This window comes from Podarcis melisellensis (assembly GCF_964234715.1).
Source record: "Podarcis melisellensis genome assembly, chromosome: 1".
Lineage (NCBI taxonomy): Eukaryota > Metazoa > Chordata > Lepidosauria > Squamata > Lacertidae > Podarcis > Podarcis melisellensis.
The window spans coordinates 7,253,691-7,271,901 of NC_138528.1; the positions used below are offsets into that span (position 1 = coordinate 7,253,691).

The 18,211-nt window shown below is 40.5% G+C and overlaps 1 protein-coding gene across 4 annotated transcripts in view; it reads left to right on the forward strand.

The window, feature by feature from the left end:
- Nucleotides 1-18,211, forward strand: part of ARID4A (AT-rich interaction domain 4A) — a 60,629-nt gene that overhangs the window by 11,689 nt on the left and 30,729 nt on the right. For all 4 annotated transcript variants that reach the window (XM_081909263.1, XM_081909261.1, XM_081909264.1 and 1 more), the window contains 6 exons: nt 3,147-3,226; nt 3,327-3,421; nt 5,325-5,457; nt 8,326-8,405; nt 9,975-10,051; nt 12,961-13,127. In XM_081909263.1, the coding sequence (XP_081765389.1) occupies nt 3,147-3,226; nt 3,327-3,421; nt 5,325-5,457; nt 8,326-8,405; nt 9,975-10,051; nt 12,961-13,127 (632 nt within the window). The remainder of the gene's footprint in view (nt 1-3,146; nt 3,227-3,326; nt 3,422-5,324; nt 5,458-8,325; nt 8,406-9,974; nt 10,052-12,960; nt 13,128-18,211) is intronic.

Consider the following 18,211-nt stretch of genomic DNA (forward strand, 5'->3'; position numbering starts at 1 on the left):
GGTGGTGATACAATGGAAGTGTGGTTTTTTAAAATAAAATGCTTGAACCAGATGCTTGAACACCCTCTTCGTAGTACCAGTGAGACTGGTAGAAAGAGAACATTTAATTGGATGGAAGATACTATATCTGTGACATAATGCTAAATTACTAAATTTCTGTCGCTTGATTTCACTATGTCCGATAGAAGTAGAACTTCCTTTTTAAAACAGAAGTGGATTAAATACCATTGAAAAGCACTCCTTTTCTCTACTGCAGTGTCTCTGGAGTGCTGGCTGGAATAGGGAAAACTGATGCAGTAGAAGAGTGATGGGTTCCTACTATGTAGTTCCTTGCAGCAGAAGGAGGGCTGTGCGGAAGCAGTTTTTACTACGCACATGACCCCTGCTGTATATGTGCGGTCCTTGCCTCTCCTCAAAGCGTAACGTTTGAAAATAGCCCAGGCATGTGACCCGCCTCCAGTAGTAATGGCCAGATCAAGAGAACAGGCCCTGCATGTTGTGTTCTGTGTGTGGCATGGAACACTGTCGCCCATAAACTGCACTTAGAGGGACCAAGTGTGAAGTGACTCCAGATTCACATATTGAGATAGCCAGTGATCCAGCACCTCTTCCTTTCCTCATTGCTCAGTGTGGACCCCAAATAAAGAAACAGTCAGCAATGGGAGTCATGATAAAACGAACGTGTCTCCCCATTTCAAATCCTTTCTGATAAAGGATTAGATCTGTTGTCTTTTCCATATACGTCTGACTCAGGAAATGGCAGCATTTCTCATAATTCATCCTTTACTATTCTAGTTCATAAAAAGAACCAAACCTTAAATTTTTAAAAAAATCTAAAAGTCATATATTCGAAGAACTAAGTGTTCCAATTCTGCATTTATTTATTTTTTGTTTAGTATGGTGTGTTGTGCTGTCAGCTGAGACGAGGGAAACAAGCTGGGAACAAGCTTTCAGGCAAAATGAGAGCCAGTATTTGAATAAATGTTGGCTCGAATATAGTGGGGGTGCTTGGTTACCTTTTGGCTCCTTGCCCTCATAACCTGCACCAGGGGTGGGGATCCAGTGGCTCTCCAGATGTTGTTGATCTCCAAGTCCTGTCGGCTGCAGTCGGCACAGCCAGTGGTCATGGGAGATGGGAGTCCAACAACTTTGATCCTTTTTTTAAAAAAAAGTTGAATTTGCGTTGACATACTTTCTTGTTTACTCTGTAGGCTAGAGGCGGTTAGACTTGATGACCATCAGTGTCCCTTCCCAACTCTATACAGTTCTGTGATTCTATGACTTGATCATAATACACCATTATCCTTTCCTGTGCCCTTAGAAACATCAGTGGTTTTTGATACACCCAATTCTGCTTAGAAAGTTAGTTTGTGGCAGCAGGGAGTTGTTTGTTTGTGGTGCTGCTGCAGGAGGGTCACTAGCAAAACACTTCCATCTTATGAGGCATTCCCAAGAGTCACACCTGCACAGGGAGAAAGTTATTTACCTGGCAACACATAGCTTACTCATAGTGCGGATTCCAATTTTAGTGTGTGAAGTAGCCTTGAGATCCAAAAGTAGACTGCAGCTCCTTCAAGGCAGGATCAAAGCAGATTTAACACATTGTCTGGCTTATCTTTCATTTAACTAATCTTTCTGATTTGAAGACTTAGCCCTGCGCCAGCTCGGAACATCAGTGACATAACACTTCACCCCAGCAGCTCTTCACGTGTCAAAAATCGGGACTTTGATTAAATGAAGGGATCATGCAATTCCAAGATCACTGGTGTATTTCCTCTGCCCCTAGGCAGGAAAAAAAAATCCCATGTGGCTGCTGAAGAGAGATTTTCCATCCTTGCTTAACCTTTAAGCCAATTGCCTTGGCTGCTACAACTTAGAAACTGGAAGTGGTTTCTGTTCAATTCTGAACAAAGGTGCAGCAATACTGAGGAAATGCCCAGAGGACTCAGTTTTTTCACTGTTCCTTCCACTGGATCATAACCAAGTTGCCCTCAGCACCTACCCCATTCTTTTTTTCCCTGCTGTCCTTATTGTGGGCATTCTTTGCAGCTTGCAGTTCCCATTCTCCTCTTCCCCCACCTCCGGCAGCTGTGGTAGATTTGTTCATGTTGCTGGTTTTCTGGTAAAGAGCATTCCTGTGCTTTGAAAGAAGGTGCCTGTGTGTTTTAAAGTGCAACATTTAGGTTGTAGACTTTGGTTAGGGGCTCAGTTAGGAGTGGAAAGGCGATTCCAACAGTTGGATAGTTGACATTCACTCTCCTGTATTCCCTTTGTGCAATTATGTATGAGATGCAGCCCTTGACTCAGCACAAGATTAAATACGCAGTTTATCCAAACAAGTTCTCCTCAGAGTAGGCCCATTGAAATTAATGGGCCTAATTTAGTAATGTCAGTTATTTTCAGTAGGTCCACCCTGAGTGGTTGTATAAAAAATGCATCAAGCAATTTTATGCCGGCAACATAAAAAAAAAATGATTATGCATTGCAGCTTAGATGATTTTTGACCCCAGCATGCTTGGGAGAATTAATGTTTATTTATTTATAGTTTTTATATTTCACTGTTTCCTCCAAGAACCTCATACACAGTTCTCCACCTCCTCATTTAATGCCACAACAACCCTATGAGGTAGGTTAGGCTGAAAGTCAGTGACTGACCCAAGGCCACACAGTGAATGTCATGGGGAAGTGGGGGTTTGAATCTTGGTCTCCCAGGTCCTAGTCTACACTCTAACCACTATACCACACTGGCTGGCTGTAAATTTATAATGTATTGATCTGTCGCGCTATGCTGGAATGGTGAAGCATTGCTTCCAATAGGCTGCTTGAGGTGATCGTTGCATATTGATCTTCAGTTTGTACATGCGTGCTTTCTCTCTGGCTTTACAACATCTAAGCATATGTCCTTCACATGCTGTTCCGCTGCAAGAAAGCTTTCATCACTAGTTGGAATATTCCATAAGAAAAAATGAGCAGAAAATGTGTATGTTGGAATGCAAACAATGGTGAAACAGCAGCTCAAAAATGAGACTATTGGGGGCACTAAATATATTCACATAACAAGAATAATTTGCAGTTTCCATTTACTTGCCTTTGCAAATAAAGTGGTTTTTCCTTTTATGTAATTTTATTGGTTTGGCTTTGTTTAGTTTTTGATGACGGTGATGAAAGGACTTTGAGACGGACATCGTTGTGTCTGAAGGGAGAGAGGCACTTTGCAGAAAGTGAGGTAAGGCTGTTTCACTCTGAAGCTGTAAACTTAACACTCTTCTTTTAACTGGAAAATTAGCAAGTTGTCAAGTTGTTATATTTTCCCCTTCCTCTCCCAGACACTTGACCAACTGCCACTAACAAACCCAGAGCACTTTGGAACGCCGGTGATTGGGAAGAAATCCAACAGAGGAAGGAGATCCTCTCTTCCTGTGTGAGTGTGTTTTGTGATGCCTTATTTTACTAATAGTATTACTGGGCTTTTCTCAGACCTAATCTTTCCTTTGCATTGGAATGAAGAAGGCAGGTTTGGTCTTCAGTGATGAGCTTAGAAAGAAGTGTGCCTCCCTTGCAAGGAGCATAATGTTGTGCAATTACACTTTATTTTCCTTCTTTCCACCCACAATCATACCGCACACTCAAAGTTTTATTGCGGCAAAAGCCAGTGACATTAAACACCACAAGATCAAACAAAAAAAAGAGGGGAAAAAGCAACAACATCAGAAAGAAAAAAAAATTACACAAGGGAACTTCGCAGTGTGCCATTCAACCGAAGAGATTTACGCTTCCTGATTACTAAAGTGCAAAATTTGGCACATACATACCACACACATACCACACACTGTTTCCTGAAATCCCCTAATTTTCAAGAGATTTGCCTTTCACCATACAAAACACAAAAAATTCCCCACTCAGAGGACAATGTTTCCTCAGAAGGATAGGCTACCCATTTCTTCTGATGCAGTCCAAAAGGTGACAGCCTTTGGACAAAGTGCATAAATGGCTTCTGAGGTGGAGAAGTGTCTTGGGCTTCCTGTCTCCCTTCTTGCGTCAAGTCTCTTCTGAAATGGAAAGCACACTTCCCATTGAAATATCCTTGAAGACCTCGCTGTTTGGTGGAGTTGCAGAAGTGGCTGAGAAACGCAGTGACAGGAAGCATCTGGAACTTGGGTTTTAGGATTCTGCAGAAGTGTGGTGCTGCTGCCTGGAATTCTGCATCCTGGAAGCCTTTTCTTCTTTAACTTTCTTCCTTCTGTTGCTGTGAAGTCAGACTTGAAAATGTGCTGGAGTTATCAGAGGAGAGGACCCTGCAAAAGCTCCTTGCCATTTAGGGACTAACAGAAGCTGAATTAATTATGCAGAACTATTTCACACTTTTTAATCATTTGTATGCATGCTGGCTTGTCTTGGTGTAGGACTTGGACTATTTTTGGTACACAGGGCTTTCAGTTTTTAAATTTTAAAATGTGTATACACACACACACACACTGTATTTCAGTACAGAGCCTAAAATAGCAACATAAAAATGTTCTGAAGTATATAGAAGTATGTATGTAAAGAAACATGCCTAAAGTAACAGGCAATGGAAGCCAAGCTGCATTTAAATCTTCCTTATTAAAATTAGATAGATGCATGTCTTGTTCTAGCTTGATTATTAGAGAGCAGGAGGAGGCTGTTTCGAGAATAGAAAAGGCATGGATATGAGAGTGGTAGAAAAAGACAAAAATTGGCAGAATATAAGCTGGAGTGGGAAGAACAAGAATTAGGGCATAAGGGGACAAGGAGGAGATAAGGTTGAAGCACATAAGTGCTTTAAAAGAAGGACTAGTGTTTTAAGGAGCTCCATTCAAGCCTTGATTCAAGCTCCCCTGGCAACAATAAATATTGGCGGTTTATTCTTGGAAGTGCTGAATTTCAGAACTAACTATGGATACAGAGAAGCTGTCTTTGCTGGGTCACCAAATAAAGCCCACGCTGGCTTGGAATCCTTCTGGGTGTAAGGGGACTGCTAGGCTACGTGGGTTGGTTGTGACACTTTTGAGAATAACAGCAGAGCCCAGCCCCATGAGCCCTCTGGCTTGCAGCCATGGCAGCACCACACATGCAAGAGTTCTTGATTCTAGCCCCAGCGCCTCTCGACAGCACAATGCACATATGTCAGCACAGGACAAATCTTTAGCCTGCTGCATTCTCCTTTGTCTTAAGCCATTTCCCTCAAAAAGGAGGAAGGTTGCAAAGCAAGAGCTGTTGAGGTATCAAGGCTGCAATGAGGTTATGTGCTCCTCTTAATCTCCACATTCGGGTTGTCTATAATCGCTGTATGTTTAACCCTCTAGTAATGAAGATGAAAAAGAGGAAGAAAGTAGTGAAGAGGATGATGATGATAAGAGGCGTCTTAACGATGAATTGCTTGGTAAAGTTGTCAGCGTGACTCCCAGCTCTGAGGAGGCGGAGTGGTATCCAGCTTTGGTGAGTGAGAAATCTTTAGGGGCTTTTATAATAGGGCACAAAAGCCAGGTGCTTTTCAAAGGGGAGGAACTTCAACGGGGCAAAACGCCTTTTGAAACCAGATTTGAGTGTAAAACGGCTTTGAGATCTTGTTCAAAGAAAGGTGACAACAAATAAAGCAATAAATAAATAATGCTCCTGGGTCTCCAAGTTTAAGGAAATGCTTCTTTTTTTGAGGGGGTGGGAGAAAAATTAATGCATTGTCCATATTGAAAATGTTTTATTACGTTCTTGGTAGTGCAACTCTTCCTCAATCAGTTCCTACACAAAGGCAGGTTCTGCTAACTGAATACATAGAATATAAACCTTCCTGGTAAATACGTTCGGTGGGGAAAATGTTGTTTCCTATGGAACTTGTTTCTATGACATCTTCATCATCACTGAGATCCTTCTATAAGTTCATGGCTGCTTCCTCTAGTTCCCATCATGGCTGCCTCCTCTAGTTCCCACCTTACCCATTATCATGATTAAAGTACTTTGAATAGAAGTCCCTGAAATCCCACTTGGCTGGTGGGGACCCTGTTCAACCCAGTGGGAGATACATCTTCCCCACCTGATTCTGAAGGAAAATTCCGTACCTTTTGCTCCTCCTGCCTGCTACAAAGTTCAGCATGATGAAACCCAATTGTGGTTTCTGAGTTTGCATGCCCATGTGGTTTGAATGCTGTTCGCATCAAATGCAATTAGACATATAAATTATTTTTAGCTAAAACAAGCATGCATTGTGGGCACCTAAACACTTTCATTTCTTAGCATGTTTCAGAAGGAAGATATAGGTTGAGCCTTCGGACTCATGATTAAGTTGGAGAAAATGTAGCTTTAGATGAAATCTTATTGTGTTACTCATTTGATTTGCCATGGTCATTCTTTTCATAGGTGGGTTTTTTATGTGAAAGCAGCCTTTTAATTTAGATTTACTATGATTCCTCTTTTAGGTACATGTAAAATACGCTTGCATGCACTAGGATTTTCCTTTTTTGCAGTCATTTGGACTGGGTTTTTTAATCATCATCATGATTTATGTCACTTGCGACAGATTAAAAACAAGATATAACCTATTCAGCTGAAGAGTAGGATACAAATGCTTTATAAAAAGTCCTACCTGGAGGCTTGCAAGCCACAAAACAATAGGCAAGAAAGGGATGGGGAGGGAAAACAAGTCAACCTGGGCACCAATTCTTAAATATACAGAGTTGTTATTAAAGTGCTCAGTTTGAGTAGAAATAGTTAAGGAACTAGAGCAGCCTGATGGAATGGACCCACTCTCTATCTCTCCTGCTGCAGCCTGATGATACTTGAGGAGAAGGGGAGCCAAATGGGAGTCAGTCTTCTTTTAGTTAAATATCTGGATTTGTATATAAATATGTATATTAATAGACAAGCATGAGGATTTAGGGATCACTGTCAATAGCGCATTGCTAATCCCTGGAGCTCCTGCCTTTATGGCAGTGATTTTATTCTTATTGGTATAACATTCCTAATTGGGAAAATGCGCTGGAATGCATGGAGTTCCTGAAGATGGGGGCAGGAGGAGGAGGAGCATGTATAATGTGTGCAAAATCGGAGGAAGTTAAAGATTTAAAAGCAGTAGGGTTCTGTGGCATTGTCACAGGAAGCAGCTATATTTAGTAGTTCCCATAGCCCCTGGTGTTGTTTAACATGCATGCATCCCCTCTTCTGAGACGAGGGTTTACTTAGTACAGTCCTTTCAGCCTCTCAAAACAGTGGGGATGAGCTGCCCGATCATGTGGTGCTGGTGTGCATTTAGAATGCATGACTGGCAAACGACAACACCCTCAATAAAGTAGGAAAATTTTACTCTATGATAAGCTTCACTTTTCAGACTTATAGGCTTGAATCTCCTGATGCACATTAAGGTTAACAAATTATTTCTGAGGAAGAGCTTGGCACTGAAGAAGCTGACCAGGATAACCAAGAATATAGAAAGTTGCTTTATTCCGCTGTCCTATCTAGCCCTGTATTGTCAACACTGACTGGCAGTGACTCATCAGGGTTTAATGCAGCCAGTCTTTCCGAGCTCTACCTGGAAGTGCTGGGATTAGACCTGATGCATGCGAAGCAGGTCCTCTGCCACTGAGCTATGACCCTTCCCCAATCAAACCTCTTTTAACTGTAAACCTGAGCAAGTTTGATCTTGGGAGTACATACGCATATGTAATCTCATAGCTGAGCTTGTTGTGCGGGTAGAAGGGTAGAGATTTTGGCTGCAGTTGTTATATACACATGATTTTAATGATGGAAACTTACTGGATTGTCTGTCTTGTTTTGTGGGGAGTTCACAATACTTTAAAAACATAATAATTGCCTTTAGGGATCAGATCAAGCTCCTTTTGGTCTCACTGCCTTTCTCAGTAACTAACAAAATGCCACATAAACTGTACAGCTGGTGGCCTTTCCTCAAGTTTGTTGGCAGCATCTGATATATTGCATATGGTCTCTGATTATATTTAGCCATCATAGCTTATAACCAGTGTTGCATCTGTCCTCCAGGAATTTGCTAATTTTTAAAGAAATATTGAGGCTGTTATTTCCTCTTGTATCTTTATGGCTCATGGTGTGAAATGCTTTCTCTGACCTGAGCTTACTGCTATTTTAACTGGGTGATCTCCAGCATTATGAGAGATGGAAGAAAAAATTACCTCCCCACAGTGTCATTACCTAGTGGATTTGTTCTGGAAAATAAAATGCTGCTATTAGGAGTTGCCATAACAGAGCTGAAACATGATGTATGAAACCTTTTCCCCCACCGCCTTAGTAGGAGGAATTTTTTAAAATCCTCAATGCCATGTGTTCTTTTTGAAACTTCAGGTCTTATCTCCCAGCTGCAGCGATGACATTGCAGTGAAAAAGGACCAGTGTTTAGTGAGATCTTTTGCAGATTCCAAATTGTGAGTAGTTTTTCTACACATCTCTCTATCTCTCAGGTATGGTGTGTTGCAAAATAAATACATAAAGTTCAATGGTTTAACTTAGCCCTCCTCCAAAGTCAGAACCTTTTCTACATAATCCTATTGTCAAGAGTTAATGCAGGAAGGACATAATTAAGGTAGCAGACTACATTCCACCAGTGATTGTGGAATTTAACAGGATATTCTTAATTAGGGTATTCCAAAAGGTAAGCATGAATCTTGTGGAAGACTTTCATTCTTCACTAGGATGATCAATTTTGTGTTAAAGTTTAATATAAAACACAATCTTGCCTTTGTGGCATACAAATTTTCAGCTGTAAGCTATTAGCTGTGGAGCTACCAAAATAATTTTGGAAGTGTGTTTAAAACTGACAATCCATTTCCTGCTTATATTTTTCCTACTTCATACGATATGCGATGGAATTTTCGCAAGACTTCTTGCCCCAAACCCTTGTTCAGAAAGGCTTCCCATTGGAAAAGAACCAAGACAGTTACAAGATATTTCACATTTGTCTTTTTGCCTTATTATTAAAACAATAAAAATTTTAAAAACTATCCTGATGAAGAAGAAGATGATGATGATGATTAGCTATGCCAGATTAAGTTACATTGATGCTGACTTCCATGCTCAGAGCACCTTATTACTTCCTTGTTGTTATTTGGGTACTTAGCATGGTGAAGCTGCCTTCAGGTGAACAGTTACGGTATTTCCCTGGCCTGAACATCTGAACTCTTCCGTACTGTGAGACTGCAAGTAAAGAAAGGAAATACATTGAAGGATGCTGTCCTTTATAGAGGCACATGTAAAAATTTTGTTTCAGTACTTATTTGGCCTTTTATCAAATGATTTATTTTTGTTTTTAATTTTAAAAAATGCATGTCACCAAAAGTTAAATACAGCTGCCCTTTGAGTTCATCAGTGAAGATAAGTTACAGTTCAATAAAAGCTACTGCTTGTTAGAATGAAAGATTATAATTGACATTTTTGTATCTGTATCAAAGTTTTTCCATTGATTGCACTTACTGTCTGCTGCTTTGGATTTCCTTTTGGCAGAAAAAAGGGCACAAATGAAAACAAAATGATTAATATTTTACTTTCTGCATTTAATTATTGCATACCAGATACAAGATTGCATTGGAAAATACAGTGTTCTTAACTTGCAACCTCATGGACTGTTCACCTCGTTCTAGTTCCTTTACTGATAAAGGCTTGCAACTATAATATGTATCCCCAGAACTCATTAATTAGTAGTGCGAGAGAGCCATACGGAAGTATGGCATGTATTTCAGATTAATCTGACAGAAGCACTGCATCACCCGCATTAATTCATGCAGAAACATCTTCATATAGATGGATGGTCCCTGCCCATAGGTTAACTTTAGTAAATTTAAGCATTGGGATAACCTGTTCAGCTGTTTAAAAATGAAGATTGGTGCAAATTCATGGTATCAAAGACAGAGTATACACAGAGGTATACTTTTTTTAAATGAGAAGCTTCGGGAAAATGAATGTGGCATATTTAATCCAATTAAACAATTCTCTTGCAGTTATTCAGTAGCAAGAAAGGACATTGAGGAATTAGACATCCTAAACGTTACAAAATCCGAGTTGTCTTCTAGAAAAGGTAAATTTCAAAAGTTACTGTATAAACTGTTTTCGAAAGCAAATTAGTTATGCGATTATAGTTATGCAACTAGTCATAGAGACGGAATCCACATGGTCCTGGGCAGGTCTATCCAATGTTACGTGGACAGTAGTCTTGTACAAGCATAGAAATGGAACATAAACTGGTAATGCACTTGCAGAGGGGAGGGAGAGACCAGAAGACAGGCCTGTCCACAAAGTACAGGTTATTGATTATGAGTTTAAAGGTAAAGGACCCCTGACAGTTAAGTCCAGTCACGAACGACTCTGGGGTTGCAGCGCTCATCTCGCTGTATAGGCCGAGGGAGCCGACGTTTGTCCGCAGACAGTTTTTCCAGGTCATGTGGCCAGCATGACTAAGCCGCTTCTGGCGAACCAGAGCAGCGCACGGAAATGCCGTTTACCTTCCCGCCGGAGTGGTACCTATTTATCTACTTGCACTTTGACGTGCTTTCGAACTACTAGGTTGGCAGGAGCTGGGACTGAGCAACGGGAGCTCACCCCATTGCAGGGATTCGAACTGCCAACCTTCCAATCGGCAAACCCAAGGCTCAGTGGTTTACACCACAGCGCCACCCACGTTCCTATGGGTTTAATGACATACAAACGTGTGTACCCTAACAGACAATTTCTGACATGAAAAGCAGCCTGGGTAGGGAGACATCTGAAGGGTTGAAGCAGTGAGGGGCAGGTGCTTAATACTTTCTCCACTTGCTACTTTCCCCTTTTTATTCCCTTTGCCCAGCAGCCTTTTTCTGGTGTGTTGGCAAGGGGGAAACGGATGTCAGGAAGCATGGGTGTTGTGAGAACAAAAAGGATAGTTGCAGCTGAAAAATGATATCCAGTGAAAAGCTCTTCCCACCTGACCCTGCTTATCTGTCCCCACTCACATCTGCTTTTCTTGATAATGGGCCATGTCTGTTTTATTAAAAGTGTTTGCATCTAATCTGTAGTTAGGTTCTATTCAGGATAATGAAGCACATAAGTGTTGAAGGCAGTTCATATAGATTGCAAGGAGTAGAATTCCTAACAGAATGGAAATGTCCATGTGGCTATTTGGTGATCAATGTGCAGCAGAAGTGTCCCAAGAATCAAGTATTTGTGGCAGCAGAGCCCATAAATCGGGCCATAAGAGTTAGGCTGCATATATTTCTGTTTCCAGCCCACATTGAAACAGTTGGAAAGAAAAATGCAGGAATGTGGCCATTCTTGCAGTAGATTTTTTTAAAGGAATCTTCCCTGTGAAGCAATATACAGTGGTACCTTGGTTCCCAAACGTCTCCGTTGACGAACATTTCAGAACCCGAACACTGAAAACCTGGAAGTAAATGCTTCCATTTTTTAACGTGCCTCATAAGTCGAACGACTTCCACTGCGTGTTTTTCAATTTTCTCGGTTGAATTTGCAAACAGCCCTTTGTGCCTCGGTTTTCAAACGTTTCAGAACTTGAACAGTCCAGAATGGATTGCATTCGAGAACCAAGGTACTACTGTACAATTTTCTGGTTATCACGGGTACTTTATTTGCAATTTCAGAGCACTATACTTCTAGGGAAATGAATGTTATAGTGGGATACTATTAGTTTGATTCTTTGCAGAAGGTGAGCATTATTTAAGAGGTTAGGCTAGTATTACCAGTAGATACCCTGGTAACAAATGCCTAGGTTTAGGGTGTATTGACATCTTGGATGCCATATATTGAAAGCGGCAAGTTATGAGTGAAATCAGAAGTGTAAAAATACTGTAGAGGCTTATAGGGCAGAGATGTATGTATCTCTATGCATGCGAGCCAAGTTTGTACAGTGACACAATTAATAGGAAGCTCTCGAGAACATGACAGGCTTTTGGAACTCCAAGGACAAACATTTATTCTAGTATTAGCTTTGAGGTCCAGGGCTACTTTGTCAAATGTTGGTGTAACTATTCCTACATTTTAGTTTATGTGTGATGCGGGGAGGACAAATCCTGCTCTTGGCGGGGGAAAGTCAGGGGAGCTTAGTGGCAGAGCTCACTTGTTGCATGTGGAAAGTCCTAATTTCAATCTCCAGTTGAAAGAATCTTCATTTTGGGCCTTGAAAAGATCTGCACCCCAAATCATGGAGGAATGCTGCCATTCAGAATCTGCATTACTGAGAGCCAGTGTGGTGTAGTGGTTAAGAGCGGTAGTCTCGTAATCTGGGGAACTGGGTTCGCGTCTCCGCTCCTCCACCTGCAGCTGCTGGGTGACCTTGGGCTAGTCACACTTCTTTGAAGTCTCTCAGCCCCACTCACCTCACAGAGTGTTTGTTGTGGGGGAGGAAGGAAAAGGAGAATGTTAGCCGCTTTGAGACTCCTTAAAGGGAGTGAAAGGCGGGATATCAAATCCAAACTACTACTCTTCTTCTTCTTCTTCTTCTTCTTCTTCTTCTTCTTCTTCTTCTTCTGAACCAATAGTCAATCTTCATTTGAGGCAGCTTTATATGGTGTGGAATATGTTATTCTAGTCTGGAATAATCATAAACCCGCATTATGGTGTGAGAGCTTTGGTTGTGTTTTCACTAAGCCTTGTAAACATCAAGATGCTTAAAGGAATGCTGAGGGTTAAGCATTCCACATTGTAGGAACTGAAGAATTTACACATAAATGAAGGTTGTGAATTCTATGCTACTAGTAGATGTTAGAAAGGTAATCATTTCTTCAGATTAATTTGGTATATGCCCCTTGGAAGTGCCCCTTTATTTTATTATTTTATTTTGGCATTAGTTTCTCACCTTCCTCTTGATAACCCAATATTGAATTTGTAACCTTAACGTATGGCTGAAAAAGGAGCAAGGATAGCGCCAATTGGTAATAATGCAGTTTTGATTCTTAGTACCTTGAATGAGTAAGCACGGGACGTTTTCCTCCGAAGGGTTACAAGAGGCGAGCTCCTTCTTCAATCTGAAAGTTATACCTTCGAATTGGAAGATGGATATGCGGGAAATCTTGGAATCCTCCAGCAGTGATGAAGAAGATGGCGGTGAGCCTGGGAGTGATGAAGAGGAAGACAAAAGAGAACATAAGGAGGAAGAAGTAGTGGTGAGTGGGTTGGCTTTCCTTTGTACACGTGTAACTTAATATGCTCCACATATAACAGAGCTCCTCAAATGTCATGTTTGAAAATAATTTCAAGGAAAAAATCCTACAGATTGATCCTGTGGTCCTCCAGATGTGACAGCTAGCATGGTCGGTTGTCAGGGATAAGGGATTTACAGTCTAGCAACATCTGGAGGACCACAAGTTTCCTATTCCAGCTATAGATACTTAAATGGAAGCAAATACCAACATTTTCTGCTGCGTTTGCTCCTAGACGGAGCTACAGGATGGCTGGTGACACAGTGGAAAGATACAGTGAAAGCTCCACATTCCTATGCCCCCACTCTAAGAAGCATGTCTCCTTCTGGTGGTTGCTGTTTCTGTCTTTTAAGAGCTGTGATGTGTATGACTTCTCCCTGTCCCAAAATTGTTTTGGGGAGTAAGTGCTGCCTAGCTAGCAGGAATAAAAAGCAAAAAATACGCTATCTGATCATGTGCAAGAGATGCATAGAGAGTAGCAGGGGAAGATTTCAGTCCATCTTTGGATGCAACTGGAGACTGTAGAAACTGACCTAACAGATACTGAACACAAGAGGAATGTTCTTAGCTTTTTCACATGTTCCTGTGAAAGAGGATTCCATTTGATACTTTGAGCAATTTCTTTCCAGGTTACTTTCCACAGGAACATTAATGTAGGTTAGATGAGGGCACATTTTGATAAACACTAGGCTTGAAAATCTTAATTTCAGAGAGTTACTATTTCAGGAAATTAAAAATCCTTTTAAAAAACACTGAAGGCCATTTTGAGTGAGCAACACTGAAGCATGGTTTTTCCTGTGACATATTATTATACTGCACATAATTTTCTTAATAGTTGCATTATTTTGTGCTCCTCGGATGCAGAACCAGGTGGAAAATGCATGTGTGTGTTATAGCAGGCACTTCCAACAGGTAGATCACTGGACATCTGTAGATCACTGGCTCCCCCTTTGGCTCCCTAAAAAAAGCTCAACAACTTTGACCTCAATCCCCAGTTTTAGATCGCAGTAGATCTTGGGAGTTGGTCACCCCTGTGTTATAGGTAGTAGACAATGGCAACAGGATTGGGGGTAGGGTGGAGATAGACTTTTTAAAATGTTTCTTCTGCATGTAATAATGATGGTACATAAGAACAGCTTGCTGGATCAGGCCAATGGTTCATCTAGTCTAGCATCCTTTTCTCACAGTGGCCACCTTGATCCCCATGTGAAGTCTGAAAGCAGGACCTGAGTGATACAGCACTCTCTCATGATCCCCAGCTACAGAGCCATTGCAGAAAGTAGTCTTTGGTAGCCTGACCCATGAATTTGTCTAATCTTTTAAAACCATGAAAGTTGGCCATCACTACATCTTGTTTTTCAATGTACAATGTGCTTTATTGGTCTTTCCTGAATCTTTCAACCGGGTGGAGTCCTAGGAGATGTCTGTGGCTTTTTAGTTGAACCTCATTTTAGTTTGGGACAGCATTAGAACACTTGAAGGCTACTTAACTAACTCTCAGCTGCGCATCACTGAAGTTACTGCAGACAAGATGCAGATTATTTTCACATTAATGTAAAATACGTGTAGTCTGAAGAGCTAAAATACAAATTTCTATCCTGATATGCTCAAGAGTCATTGTGCTTCAAGAAGGAGGCAGGCATTTCCATTCCCGAGGTTCAGATCACATGTTCATTCTCCAACCTTACTCCCTAGAATCAGCTATCCCCCACTTCACCAGTTATAGCTATTGTTCCTCTTAATTTTCTGTGGTTATATTTACATTATTGCCTATCCCAGCCATCAGTGATGAAGCCTCAGGACTCCAAGCAATTGTGGTTTCTCTCAGTACTCTCTCCGTCAGTGAAGGAATCAATTTTCAGGGTATACTGAAGGTATAAACTTCAGGGTAAACTTGAGTTCCTCTAACTCTTTCTTTCTGAATCCATGCAGAGTGGATCTTCAAATAAAGATGCTTGGGTTCCCCGCCCCCCAGCAAATCATAATGTTGCTCTTATATCATGGCTTAGAAGAGCTCTTTAAGGCTGCATCCACACACTACATTTAAAGCACATTCTCCCCTGACACCCCCCCCCCAAAAAAGAATTATGGGAACTATATTTTAAGAGTGATGGTTCTTAGATGGAAGGGGAATACTTTAAATTTATTGCGTCTATGCAACTTAAATCTACCACTGTGTTCCTGATCTCCTTTCACAGATTTTGTTTATTTCTCTCCAATAAGATTTGCTTATTTTTTGTACATACTTTTAACCCACTCTTCCCCAGATGGTCCCAGGGTGGGTTACAAAAAAATATTACAATTAAAAGGAGTACAATGCACAATGTTTAGATCCTAAAATAAAACTACAATATCAGAGTAACAAAACAGCAGCACACAGCAATTCGGGATGAATGAGATAGAAAGATGCAAGAAAAAAAAAGTTTTCATTGAGAGATCTCTCCTCACACCCCCTCTGATTTTTTGAAAAGTGCAGTGGAGGAGCTGACTGGTGGAGTAAATGGGATAGTTACCACAGGGGTCAACAACCTTTTCTATGGGCAACAATAAATGCTTCTTTCAAGTCTAATTTAAGCAGGGAGGGAACACTCTGCAGGTGCCAAGGAAGGCATCTGTGGGTATAAGAAGATGGCAGGTGAGCTTCCCTTGGAAAGCGATTTCATAACGGTACCAGTACTGAGAAGGTCTGCTCCTTTGCAGCCACCTCCCTCTCTTCACTTGGCAGAGGCATATGGAGGAGGATCTTAAGGTTTGGAGAGATATATGTGAGAGGAGGTGATTTTTCAGGTAATCTGGCCCCATGCTGTTTAGATTAAATCCAGCGCTACAGAATTGGGCCCTGAAGCAGCAGCCCTGTAGTCAACCTTTGTTAACTTGGGCAGCCGCATTTCTAGATGGGGAATTTGAGAGCAGGGGCATAGTGCTAGACAGTCCCCGCGCTCACTCTTGGAAAGTATGGGAGGGCTGGGCCCGGAATATGCCCGGAGGTTGGGTTAAAATGAAATTTAGTATGAACACCAGGAATTAAATGACCGGCATATTTTTAGATTCAGGTAGGTAGCTGTGTTGGCCTGACGCAGTCAAAATAAAAAAATAAAAAATTGTCTAGTAGCAACATACAGACACGAAAGCTTATACCAGAACAAACTTAGTTGGTCTGTAAGGTGCTACCGGACTTCTTCTTCTTCTTCTTCTTCTTCTTCTTCTTATTATTATTATTATTATTATTATTATTTTGACGGCGTATTTTTGTTTCAGAAAGAAAAAAATGTTAAGGATGCAGTTAACAGGGGGGTACCAAAGTGTTCTTTTTCGTGCTGCATAGACATTGCTAAAATACTTCCAAGTGCTTCCTTCCAGTCCCTCAGACCTCTTAAATTAAGACATATTGTTTTAACATATTTGGTTGGAGTTTTCAGCGAGCATAGCAGAAAGCTATACCATACATTAGCTGATAGATAATACTCCATAACCATTCATATTTCTGGAACCATTCTTGTCGGAAATTATGGCCCTCATTGTTCTTTGGGTATAAATTAAGTTTAATCTGTTGAATTGTCTCACTCTTTTTTGAGGGTGGAGGGCAACAATACACCTGTTTGCCTTCTCCTAGCTATAGGGCTGCAGTGCAACAGGTGATTTATTAGTTGCTGGTTTCTGTCATTTGTATGCTGTCCCAGAACAAAGGTCTCTCGGTGGTTTACAGTAAACAAAAAACAATGTAAATATACAATAAAAGACACAAAATAGCTGCATAAATACAACAAGAACAAATATTACTACACAGCCAAAATTAAGAACACAGATGTAAACATATTTGTACAAATTGTTTGTTTAAATCATATAGCACTATAGAAAAATGATATTTGCAGTTAACAATTACTACAAAGGTCATGGTCTGAAGCAATAGTGAAAGTTATACCAAAACATGACAAAGATCCTATGGTACCTCAGCCATACAGACTGCTTTCTCTGCTAAATCAAGCTGTTAAAATAAAGTCCTTCCTAATTGCAAAGTGAATAAATAACATACTCTACAAATATGTAAAACAGGATCAAACAGGTTAATAAAACAGGAAATTACAGCATAATGTCAAAAAGCAAATTGACCATGCAATCACAGACATCAACAAACAATATTCCAGCGTTAGTCACAAGCAGAATGGGTCTGGATGGTCTAAAATATCCCAACAACACTACTAAGTGTTAATCTGAAAGAAAACTATTTCAAGACACTCCTTCAATAGTATCTTACTCCTTATAGCCTGAGCAAAATATAGTCAAAATGCACATTGTGGGAGTTGTAAAAATACAAAGACAGAATTTTTTTGGAATTGCATAAAAACAGACACTGGGGGCAACAATTTTGAAAATAATACATGAAAGCATTGATTATACACTTTCAAGGAATTCAAAAACTGCTCTCATATGCATGCCTTGGTCTGAAGTTATAACCAGCAATCTCTAATTGGTAAATAACTGTTCTGATAGCAGCAAAGCTTTGTATAGCTTAACTGGGGAAAATAAAAATCTTCCAACACTGATAGAATGTGTGAGAAAAACCTGGGAGACCATCCTGATGATAAAATTAGTTTACAAAAGGAACACTATATATTACAATCATGAAAATAAACTTATTGAGAGGTGAGCCTTATTTGTTTTTTGCAGGATAAACCAAGAGATGAAACACCTCATAACTTATTCACATTCCTGTAATGCTATTCAATCTTCTCCCTTCTTTACAAAACACTTTCTGGCTTAATAGAAGCTTCATTCCTGGAATGTAAAATGCAAATTTTGTAAAAAAAAAAATTAATGTTCCAAGACTATGTAAGTTACTTCTAAAGCACTGGCATAAAATGATCAAATTATCTGCCAAGAACCCTAATGCCTCTGTTCTGAACCAACTGCAGTTTCTGGGGTGTCTTTAAAGGTAGCACGCATGCACACCGAGTTGTGAATAGTCTAAACTGGATGTTAACCAGCTGCAAAGTCCTAGAACGGATGGGGATTTTGTGGCTCTCCAAATGTTGCTGGACCTCAACTCC